This window comes from Cetorhinus maximus, chromosome 3 (genome assembly GCF_964194155.1).
Source record: "Cetorhinus maximus chromosome 3, sCetMax3.hap1.1, whole genome shotgun sequence".
Lineage (NCBI taxonomy): Eukaryota > Metazoa > Chordata > Chondrichthyes > Lamniformes > Cetorhinidae > Cetorhinus > Cetorhinus maximus.
In genome coordinates, this window is record NC_135881.1 from 92,903,669 (window position 1) to 92,916,405 (window position 12,737).

The following is a 12,737-nucleotide window of genomic DNA, read 5'->3' on the forward strand; positions in this document are numbered from 1 at the left end:
TCTTATGAAAACATCTGCTAAGAACCCTGGCTATCTGTAAATATTGCCTTTTAAACATTGACTCATCAACCTTTAATTTTTCACTAAATTTGATGGGAATACTTTACTTACAAATTATTTTGACACAACCTGTGCTGTAACCATCTCGCTCTGGTTAAAAGAAAAAAAATTTTTTAACAGCCAGAGTTGAACTGGAGGTGGGTTAAACATGCACAAACAAAGGGATTAAGCAAGGGACAGTGGATAGCACTCTGAGTGCCCAGAGCTCGTAGTAACTTTTTTCAAAAAAAAGTTCCAGCTTCTTGATTCCAAGCTCAAGAGTCCTACCAAACATTTTTCAGATGTCCAGTGGGACAGTTAGATGTTTGTGATGTTCACAGTGTGCAAACGTCTTTTTGTGCAGTTGCACAGGGAAGGACTCGACTCTGAGGACATTTGTTCATTCATATTACTTACTGCCTCAAGAAAGTGTCTTGGAAAACACAGGCTCTGGTGCATCAAGTAAATGGAGGCTGCAATGCATCTTCAAAAAGTGGGGCAGAAAGTAAAGTTTGCCCAACAAAATTGTTTTGAATAAAGTTTCTGGTCATTAGCACTAGACTGCTCTAAGCCCCAATGATGTAAGAAAGTCTTACAGTATTCAGATATTCAACAACATGTGATTAACAAATCTCAGAATCTTTTAAGTGTGTTTTAAATGTGTTTTTGAATATAGTAAAATTACTAATGACTGTAATTTTACTAAATCAGCTTTCTAATATACAAAAGCTATTTCTTTAGGCACTGTTTTTGAATTGGTCTTGTGAATTTTTTTCTGCATTAGTCAGAAAAATATGAAGGAGCTCAATTGAATTTTTGCAGAATATACCCTGAAGGGTTCCTTTTCTTGAATATAACACATGAAAAGATGACCTTCTGGGAGAAGAGAGTCTGCAAAATATCATTGTTAATGAAAACTTTCAGTTTTATGTCCCAACAGAAGCAACCCTGCTAACTTTTTTTCTGTTCAATTTCCTCGATGGTTCACCCCGAACGTCATATGACAGAATGAGGAAACCTTTAAAAATGGTAAGTATTACAAGATTCTTTAAGGATCTTGTTATCTTTACAGACGCTATAGAAAGTCTGACGCTTCTAAATTTTATTTAAATCATGCACTGACTCAATCAAGTTTACTTCCAGTTGTAAACATATAGGGGTTTACCTTGCAAAATAATTTGTGGCTAAAAGGAATAACTGAACATTTATGTTTCAGTTTGCATCTAAGCCACAAGGTGGGCTTTGAGCTCAATTTATTTATACCTCATCATATTCTTATGCCATTGCAATGTGCATTGGTGCCAACTTCCAAAATTGAAGGATTGGCAGGATGAGCAGGTCAGGACATTTTTGTTTGACTTGTGGATCATTCTAGCTGTGAAATTTATTTTCACTCTGAAGCTTTATTTGCCAATAGTTTAGGATACTTGGCATGAACCTTAGAAAGTTGAATGTAAACTTCAGTCATCTTTACAAAACCACAGTAAAATAATTTACAAGAAAGTATGCTGGTTTTTGGAGAAGATACCAGAAACAATTTGTCTTTTTGTCCCCTTTTCACCTTCTCCAACATTTAACAAATCAATTTTTTTGTCCAGCTTTTTCTCTGTTCACTATATATTTTTTTGATTTCACCAAGTTATTTAGTTTTTCCTTTGATGCATCTTTATTTTTCTTTTTGCATTTTAATTTCAGTCACTTGGGACTGGGAAAGAAAGGTTTGGAGGTTTTTTTTATTGTTGCTAGGTTCTTCCCAAGATGCTGCTGGGTCAGTGTAACATTTGAAGTCGTGGTGTAAATGATACAGCAGGCTCTGGTTTGAAAAACCTTTACTGCTAACAAGTGTTACTATTGCACACTTGTTTTAAAATGCACCATTGATATTACTCCATTTGTGAATGTGCAGCCAGGGTTGCTGATTAATCATTCCTCTCTGGACTTGATATCTAACTTTGAGTCCGCTGAGTTCTACTTCAAAACTGGTGTGCATGGTACTCAGCCTGTCACCAAAAGTGATGAAGGATGTTGTGATACACTTGACCCACATTTCTTAAAATATTACATGTTGATGTGACATGGTTCAGGGCTTGAAATTAACTGTATCCCAGTAGCAAAATTAAAAATCCACTTGAGTCAAGGGTTGATGACTAGAATTTGCATTGTCTATGCCAGTACCAGTTCAGCTGGTGGTGCCTTTTGTTGGGAAAACACTACAAATCCCAAGATGAGTGGGGTTAGTGCCCTATTCACAATATGGTGGCCCACTTACAACATTTTGGAGTACCATGAGTGGTGAAGTTTGGCAAGAATTGTCTTGCCATCAGAATGTTGGCTGAAGGTGCTCATGCAGTGTTACTGGTTTATAGGCAAGTGACAAAAGTTTGCTACTGGGTGTTTCAAGAAAAAAATTTCTTGTCCTGTTTTAACTGGTGGTAATAATGGTACTGCATCTGAAGTAAAGTTAAGTGCCCAATTCCTTGCATTGAATGCTCCAGTGTTCTGCCAACCCCAGTTTTGAATCCATGAATGCAGTGACTGAAGCGTGTTTGTTAAAATGTGACAACAGACAACAATGAAGTCCAGGGCTTCTCTCGTCAAGGACTCCCTGCCAATGCAAGCATTGCAGCACTGTAATGGGAGACATTGCATCATTTCCTGTATAATTTTGTTGATGGATGCCCACTTAAATTATTTTGATCATTAGTACTCAACATGTAACTATGGCATAGTAAATCAAAATTCTGCGACAACATTGCAGCAGCACAATTTTCCATGACTTATTCGAACTAGAAGCTCATAGTTGATCTGTTTTACTGTGTATACCTTCATCAGGATTGCTATCTGCTTTAAAGCTGTACACAGTTCTGTTCGGGTTGGGACTTTTACTGGAACTTTTGGAGCATCAGCAAAATCATTGATCAAGGCACTGCTGATGGTTCAGTGAGTTTGAGTAGCTGAGCCATACAGAATGACAAGACCCCAGGTTTGGTACTGAGTCTCTACTGAGCGAACAGACCTCAGTTAGGGAGACAGTAAAATATTGCTGTTGTTCTCAGTGCCCCAGGGTTTAGAGTGTTAATCAGCTAAGGTTCCTTCCTTGATGGCCATCCAGTGACATCCCTGTGCCGACACCTTGCTAAAAATGATCAGGTAGATGTCGGCAAGGACAGGATTGGGTTCAACTGTGATGCCTTCTGTGGTCAAGTAACTTGCTGACACTCATCATGAAGGATCTGCTATGAAAGATCATTTGGATGAAGTACCAAAAGATACACGTAGATACCAGTCGGGATTCCATACCTTCAGAGAAGAAAATTGAGTTGAATAATAGCACTGGAGTAAACTTCTTGGGTGAGCTCATAATATGCCACAGAAGAAATAGGAGCAGGAATAGAACATATGACCTTATGAGCCTGCTGCACCTTTTGAGGTGATCATGGTTGATCTCCTGCCTGAATTCCACTTTCCCTAGCAAATCTATTGCATGCTTATGTTCAAGCACTATGATAGAAGTTCTATTCAAACAAACTAAATTGTGTAGCTACCTTATACCTTAAAGAAAATTGCAAATACCAACAAGTCAATTTGCATGTTCAATATAAAGGCATTTTTTAAAGGAGTAGTTAACGGTTGTTTAATCTCGCTTTAAAGGTTTTAATGAAGCAATTTGATTTGCTGTAAATACATAATGGCCGGTACCTTCTGCGCACCCCAGTGTCGGATTTGGTGGAGGGGGTACCCCAAAGATGTGCTGGGGAATCCCTCTGGGAAGTTCCCAGGTAAGGGTTTACATGGCAATTGCCCGGAAGTGCACACTTCGTCTGGACAATTGCACTGCGCTGGGAACCATTCAAAAATGTGGTTTAAATCGCAAGCTTCGGATGGTTCCACTAGGGTCATACCAATAGTTACTCAGAAGATGTTCGAAGAATTAAAAACTCTTCTAGCTTCTGAGTAACTATTGTAAAGAACCAGACCGACCCCACGGAATTCGCCCCCACACCCTCCCGACACCAGAGTCCGTCCTCCAATCCCTCTGACACCCTCCAGACCTCAGACCCTCTCCTTCCCACAGATGTTCAACCTCCGCCCCAGACTTCAGACGTCACCCCCGCCCACTACCCACTGACCCCCTCCCAAGTCCCATCCACTTACCTTAGACATTCACCTTCCCCCTGGCCTGTCAAATTCCCTAGCTCTTTAAACTTAACCTGCTTCATGGCAGCAAATGCTATTTAAAAGAAGGGGGCATGGCCTCCTTGAATCCACTGGAGCTAGACTTCGCTGGGGCCTGTGAGGAGTCTTTCAATGCAGGCCCCAAGCAGGTCTGGCAAATGGAAGTGGCAACTTAATTTTCAAGACCAGGTAAGTAGGCATTTCATCTAATTCCTGCGGGCCAGCACTTTGCGACACTAGTCGGAAGCAGCCCAATGTATCCCAGTCAGGCATGGGAAGCAGTTGCATGTGATACTGTAAATGAATTTCCGTAATGGATGGCAGGTGAGCTTTACAGCTTCACTCTGCATTTCAACAACAAAACATTGATTTCTGCTCCCCGTCTCATCATCTTTCCTCTTTTTTCCTGCATTCACTAGGTCATAGTGAGGTATGATTATGTGGCTGCCAGTAGCCTTCCAGTATCTCACTGCAGTGACCAGTCTTGTGAGCCCAAGTATTGAGCATCAGTGGGCTGTTGATTGCGGGCAGTATCACCAATAAAAACAATTTAAAGGTTGTTCGATTCTGTACAGTTCCAGGCAGGTTAAAATTATAATGAGATGTTGGGGGTATCAGCAGGTTAACTTGCAGTTCCTGACACCCATATACGCCATCTAATTAGGTTTGGTGTACAGTAAAAGTGAAGCACAAGCCAGCATCAGGTAGATTTTGCAGCCGTTTTCAGCTTTTAGGCAAAAGAGCTCTCCGCATAGTGAAGCAGCATACATGACTGGGAATTGCTGACAAACTTGACCTTATGATTCTTACTAGAACTTGCTTAGTTTGAGCTGTCTCTGTTCAGTGTATACCCAAAGTAGGGCTGATCATTGGAAACAAAGCAGCTTTACCTGTGTTGCCTCAGTGCCTGGTCTCCCAGGTCTTCCCTCTTCTCTTCCCCCTTTCATTATAACACACGTATTTAATTAGTGAATGCTTAATTTCTTGTGTTGGTATGTCCCATAAGAACATAAGAAGAAATAGGAGTAGGAGGAGCCCATTGAACCTGCTCTGCCATTCAGTAAGATCATGGCCAGTCTGATCTTGGCATCAACTTCACTTTCCTGTCTGTTTTCTCCATAGTCTTTGACTCTCCTATAGCTCAAACACCTGCCTGTTTCCACCTTGATTATATTCAATGACTTGGCCATCACAGCTCTTTGGGGTAGAGAATTCCAACGGTTGACAACCCTGTGAGAGAAGCCTCCCCATCTCCATCTTAAATTTATTCTGAAACTATACCCCTTAGTTCTAGATTCCCCCCAATGAAGAAAACATCCACTCTGCATATATCCTGTCAAGCCCCCTCAGACTCATACATGTTTCCATAAGATCATTTCTCATTTTTCTAAACTCTGAGTATCATCGCAAAATACTCAACCTTTCCTCATAAGACAACCCCTTTATTCCAGGAATGAAGCAAGTGAACCTTCTTTGAACTGCCTCCATGCAAGGATATCCATCCTTGAATAAGACCACCAAAACTGTATGCAGTACTCCTACAGGTGTGGTCTCACCAATGCTCTGCACAGTTGCAGCAAGACTTCCCTCCTTTTGTACTCCATCCTCCTTGCAATAAAATCCAAAATTCATTTGCTTTCCTATTTACTTGCTGTACCTGTATGCTAACTTTGTGTTTTATCTACAAAGAGACCCAGGCCCCTCCATATCTTACCATTTTGTGGTGCCTCTTAATTTTAAGTAATATTTTGCTTTTCAGTTCTTCCTGCCAAAGTGGATAATCTGCTATTTTTCCACATTATATGCCTCTGCTAAATTTTTGGCCACATGATTAACCTTGCCTCACTCTCATTATCTATTTGTAGACCGTCTTCCTCAAAACTTCTTTCTCATCTGTTTTTGTATCATTAGAAAATCTGGCTATAATACAGTCCGGTCTTTCATCCAAGTTGTTTGCTTCGTGTCTTCACACAAACTTCCCTTTGGGAATAGTGGGCAAGATTACCATGCTGATTACCAGCCTGTTTGAAACACGTCATGACTGCTTCCATGGTCAGCAAGTCTTGGTAAACCCACAGCTCTGGCTCAGAGGCAGGTTGCTACCTACTGAGCTACAATATCTCCTCTTCATCCAAGTCATTGTAGATTGTAAATAGTTGGGACCTCAACTCTGATCCCTGTGGTACCTCACTACTTTTGATTTGCCAACATGAAACTGACCCATTCATCCCCACACTCTAACTAACTAACAAAAAACAATCCTCTATGAATGTTAATATATTGTCCACAGCACAATGGGCTCTTAGCTTGTGCAGTAATATTTTTATGTTGAACTGCATAGAATGCCTTTCGGAAATCCAAATACTCTATGCTACATCTATTGGTTCCCTTTTATCCACCCTGCTTGTTACACTCTCAAAAAAAACTCTTAATAAATTTGCCAAACACTATCCTTCTTTCATAGTTTATGATTTTCTAACTGTCCCAGTTACTACTACCTTAACAAAGGATTCCATCATTTTCCTAATTATACATGCTTTCTGTCGTCTTACTTTCTTGAGTAGGGTTACATTTGTAGTATTCCCCATTTGCTGAGACCTTTACAGAATCGAGGAAGTTTACAATATATGCAGCCACTTCCTTTAAAATGCCAGGATGGAGGCCATCGGGTCCGGGGGCTTGTCAGCCTACGTTTGATAAGTTTCCCTAGTACTACTTCACAGTGATAATTGTTTCCTCCCTCCCTTTCTCTCCCCTAAGATTTTTGACTATTATTGGGATGCTTTTTATGTCCAAGTAACTTTCTCCCTCCCTGATGCATCATTGTATCTGAACCTTGCACTCCAGCTTGTAAATTCGAGTTCAAGCTCCAGACATGGCAGATTGTGAATCACACTGTCCACCAGCTCCCACGTGCTGCAGCTGCAACATTGTCTGGTCTGCTGATTTAAATTTGGACTGTAGGCTAAGTTACAGTAAAGCATATAACTATAGTTAATGAATAAAACAAGGTTATTATCGTTTAAAAACGATAAATAGGTGATTGAGTGAAATTTCAAAACTTGAAAACCTAATTAGTTAAATAGCAATAGTAGGGCAGGTGACGTGCTGCAGCTGCAAATAATTTGATCTTCTTCCAACTTGGGCCCCACTTGTTCACACCACCATTGGCACCGAGGTTTTTAGCTATTTAGTTCCTAAACTGTGAAACACTTCATAACTTTCCCTCATGTTAAAAGTGTTACTTAAATGCAAATTTGTTTTTGATCCTGAAATGTCTGCAGTGAAACTCTGAAATATATACGGAGTTATTTGAATTTCTCAATTGGTACTTCTCTACTTGACTATTTTCCATCGCTTCTGCACTGGGAAAGCATACAACCTATTCCTGACTCTTTCCTCCTACTTTTTGTTTTGGTTAGCACTTGACCTACCTTTGCTCCCTCCCAAGTTTGAAGATCAGCCGGTGGACTGTGGTCAGAAGCCAACATCCTACCACTTGTGTATCTTATTCCATTTGTGATTTGAGGAATTTATTTAATGGTTGATTTTAGCCCTTGATCATAATCACACTTGTGAATATTTGAAACATGGAAGACAATTACTAACCTTTCTTTTGATCTTATGAGATCTTGGTTAAAGTACATTGTGCCTGTGTAGCCCAGTTTGAACTTTCTGCATTGAAGAGAGCCTTCCTCTGCAACCAAAATAGATTGTAGCATTTTGAGATTACCCATTTGGTCTGAAATGGATTTTGTTTTAATTTCTATTGCGGCTGCTATGAAATTGACTTCAGTTCAGAGGGCTGATTCTCAGATGCAGGTGATCGGGTGGTATTATTTGGGACAAATTGGGTAGTCTGTCAGATGAATCTGCTATCTCACATTGTGTATGCTTACCATATCACATTGTTTTGAGACCGAGTGTCATCCAACACACCCTAGAGCTGTTTTCACCATTTAGCGTTAAAACGATTTTTCATTCAAAGATGCCCTGGAGGAGCCTATCTAAACAGAAGATGTAGTTGGCTTAACTTTCGCACTAAGGTGCTGAGAGGAGTGAGTTCTTATTCACATTGGTAAGTTTGGCCACCCAGCAAGCCAGTCTTCAATATGTTGACCAGTTGTTGGATCCAGTATTGGAGCTGAAACAGTCAGGGCAGAATTGCTTTTGAAGCTTTGTGTTATTCACCAAGGAGGCTGTTAATTTATAAAATATGTTGGACCTATATGAAAGAACAACAATTGCAACTCAGATTTATATAGCACCTTAAAAGGGCTTCACAAGAGCAAATTATGACCAAGGGACATACGGAGATAATGGGTTAGTTGACCAAGGCTTATCATCCAGGCTGACACTCCCAATGCAGTACTGAGGGAGTGCCACATTGTGCGAGATGCTGTCATTCATTAGACGTTAAACCAAGGTTTGCTCTCAGGTGGACGTAAAAAAATCCCAGGGCACTATTTCGAAGAGGAGCAGGGGAGTTCATCCCATATCACAAAAACATTATCTGGCCATTTTCACATTGGTCAAAGAGGTAAGTCTTAAGATATGTCTTATTGGAATAAAATGAAGTAGAGAAGTGTGAAGAAGGAATTCCAGCGCTTAGGTCCTAGGCTGTTGAAAGCATAGCCACCAATCATCCACCTGACATGTTAACTCTGTTTTCCGCTTTGCCTGCTGCCAGACCTTAGTATTTTCAGCATTTTTCTATTGTTTATTTACTGTCGACTTGTATACTCCTGTTGCCGTCTGCCTTTCACAAGAAAAATAGATAGTATTTGTCAACCTGTGCGAGACCACACTTTTTTCAGTGCACACTATGTAGGGACTTAGTGTCAGCCAAGGGCCGTGACACAATCGCTTAGCTAGATGTTAGGAAATAGGTGAACACTCAGTTCGTAGATGATGCAGGGTTCACTTGCAGGACTAACGAGTGACACTGGACCATTGGGAATATTGGGATAGATCTAAAATTTGTAGCAACTGGAAAGGAATATTTTGACAAATCTGGTCAATCTGAGTTCAAGAATAGAATGTACAATTCACTAACAATATTTTTTTGTTTTGTCCAACGCCCTCTTTTAAGTACCAAAGTTATTTGCCCCAATTGTAGTTGATTCCAAACGTTTGTAAACTGCTGTGCAAGTTAGTTAGGTTCCTTCTACAGGAGAGGGGCTGCAAATGGTTGTCCAGAATTTAGATTTGCTTTTTAATAGTGTTTAGAGAGAATTAACAATTTGATTTTTTTTGGACCAGGATCTGAACATGTCATTTGTCATATCATGTGGAGCATAAACACAGGTGTGGACTGTTTGGGCCAAATGGCATGTTATGTCATATATCCTATGTAATCCTAACAATACGGAGGACTATTAAAACAACAGGTGCATTTTTATGTAGTGAATGGCATGGATGAGAACGTAAAATATGGTGGCAAGGTGCACTGTACCTAATCTTGAATTGATTTTAAAAGCATAGTTTTCAGGATGAAGTATAGCAGGAGAATGGGATGAAAATATTTGCAGCATTTCCATATATTGGACGCACATAAGTCAAACCAGAGCTGTAAGTTTTTCAGTGCAGGAGGTATTATGACTTTACATCTGGTGGTGATAAATTCAGTTGTGTATTGTTCCTAATTTTGGAATCTGTTTCTCAGTTTCTGGATCAAAAGGATACTACAAAAGCACGGAGGTCAAGACCTTTAACTCTGGTATGTATTTTCTATTCACTATTTCTTCTAAATGATATGTGATAAAAATGTTTGATCACCATTGCATTGCTTCAAGTTCATTCCTGTCACCGTTCCTCTAGGTTTGTTGCTCATAAAGGTGGATTTTGATAAATGCTAGTCTTCACTTTGCGCACTCTCAAACACTGCCTAGCCAGTGACACCCAGATCCCATGAAAGAATTTTAAAAACTGTTTTGAGGTTCTGTGGTCACATCGATGCAAATGTCAAGATTTTTCAGATAGATGAAGAGCTAAATTTAAATGATGCTTCTGTGTCATACAATGCATTTGTGCCTATTAATTTTTTCCTGGCGAGAAGATTTTGCTTCTTGTGGAAGACATTTCCAAAGTTTGGACTCTTAGAGTTTTTGTTTTTTTTGTTTTATTCTTCAGGCTTCCCAGAAGCTGTCATATTATGGTCTTGCATCCTAGGTGATGGATTACATATTGAAGGATCTTGGTATATTTTTAATATTAAAAATATTCCCTTTCAAGTTAAATTCAGCTCTTAAATGATATTATCACAGAATTCGGAGATTGATGGATATCCATTGGAAGAATATATATTTAAAGTTAAAGACTAGTGTGTGGATGATGCTGCTCACCTAAGCAGAAAAGCTTGCATTTATAGAAATCAAACTTCCCGGCCACTGACATGGATGCTGTTAAATGTCTATTACCATCGTTGACTATTATTCTCCTCTTCCTCCTTTATTTTAATCCTGTGCAATATCTCTCTTGCCTCTACCTTTTTATTACTAGATTGGCAGCATCTTTCACTGAAGACAGGTACAAAATAAGTGCATCAGCAATACATTCTGCCTCCACAGAAGATCTCCTGTTGCTCCATAATCAGCCCATCCTTCCTTTCAGCTATTATTTTACTAGTTGTGTGTTTATAAAAGATTGCCTAGCTTCACAGATTCTGGGGCAATAGTTTTGCCAGATGTGGAGTGTTCATATCATTTGAAGGATGAAGATGACCCAATCAGTTAAGTAACCCTTCTTTCAACACTGGGACAAATTTTCAATCCAGAGCAGGGCCCAGATTAGAGGTGGGCGGTCCTGCCAGCAATTGTGCCATTTCCCCACCACAATACTGACCTCAAGCCATTATCTAAGAGACTGGGCTGGGGTCGGATTGGCTGCCCACTGATAGCCAAATTTCTAAAAATTAATTCACCAACAAGGATTTCTAATCAGCATTGCAGGCACCCCACAAGCAAACCTGGTGGGCTCAGGGTGGGAAGGGAGTGGCTGTGATTGTTAATAAATCTCTCCCCCCCCCCCCCCCACGCACCACACACACACACACACACACACACGTGTGGCTGCAGGCCATTCCCGGAGGGGTTGCCCCCTCCAGGATCATGTTCAGGCAGTTGTGGATGTTTATAAAAGCACAAAAACTTAACCTGGCCTTCTCCCTTGCATCTCCATCTTCAGATCGATAGGTCCCACCTCCACAGGTGGCGCTACCAGGCTGAGTGCTGAAAGGCCTTCCATTTCAGGATAATGCTGGGCATGTATATAACATGCAGTGCAGGGTTGATACCAAGGACTAACCCCCATGTCAGGTTCCCGACTCCTGAATGAAAATACAGGCCTATATGCTTTAGTTCATCGTACTTCCTCAGAAGTAAAAATATTTCAGCAAGTGCTGAAGGATTTCCACATCACCTCTGCCCCAGAATTGGAATTGAATTTTCACACAATTGTTGGCATGCCTCCTGAAACTCCATTTCAGATGTTCATCACAAAATAAGAATTTATTCAAAATGAATAGTACACTATTCAACTGTTCTGGCATTCCTAGTTTTAGCATGGTACCGGAAGCAATATTTTTCGCAACAGGACTTTGAATATGCATGTTCAATATCATGCTAAACACAGGAACAACATTCACCCCTGTATTGATGTGGGTCAGGGCTTGGGCATCATTGGAAGATGCATTTGACATCAATAACTTTTAACTTTTTTACTTTTGTGTTTAATCTTGGCATAACCCTGTGTTTTGCAGAGCAAATGATGAATTCATTGTTTTCCTAAGAAACAAGTTTCAAAATTTCTTTTGCATTTCTGGTTGAAGAGTAAGGTAGTTAAGAGTAAGGTAGCCTTTGGAAAGGAATTTTGACACGTTTGTGCATAACCTATATTAATGAAGGTACAGAATATAGAATCAGCCCATTTATCCTACTTAAATTGTTGTACAAGTACAGTGTATCAAATTCAGCTGTCCAAATAAGCTGCCTGAAATCTAGACATCTTTTATACTGTGCCATGTATCAATTTCAATCAAAAAAAACTCTGGACAGTTCGGCCAGGTGGCGAATTGGTGCAGTGTGGCGCTGGATTAGTTATCAGCTTTGCTGCTTCGCACGCTGGTCTATTCCCACGCTCTGAGCAACCCTTGGCCACACCCACCCCAGCTTGCTCTGAACTACCTGACCCGAAATCTGACAGTGCCTCGTTCCCAAGGTTGCTGGTTTTGAGACACTGTACTTGTAATAGACTTTTCACATCTTGGAACTGTCATGAAGCCATCTTGACCCTACTGACTTTCCTGAGGGGTATAAATAACTGGAGCTGTTTTACATATATGTAAAAAAAACAAATGGAATCTCTTCCCTCTCTCAACTGAATGCAATAACTTGAAGCATTTTTGTTTCCACTCTTCCAACAAATCAGAAGAAGCCACCCTTGCTGTTACTCCATTTTCAAAAGGGTATTTGTAAGTCAGGATCAGCAGTGTTATTGATGAGAAGCCAACCATCACCTAAGCA

General features: G+C 40.2%; 1 protein-coding gene across 2 annotated transcripts in view; it reads left to right on the plus strand.

Moving 5' to 3' along the window:
* Positions 1–12,737, plus strand: part of LOC144678781 (uncharacterized) — a 69,889-nt gene that overhangs the window by 7,738 nt on the left and 49,414 nt on the right. For both annotated transcript variants that reach the window (XM_078538681.1, XM_078538682.1), the window contains exons 4-5: positions 1,047–1,068; positions 9,881–9,934. In XM_078538681.1, coding sequence (XP_078394807.1) covers positions 1,047–1,068; positions 9,881–9,934 — 76 coding nt within the window. The remainder of the gene's footprint in view (positions 1–1,046; positions 1,069–9,880; positions 9,935–12,737) is intronic.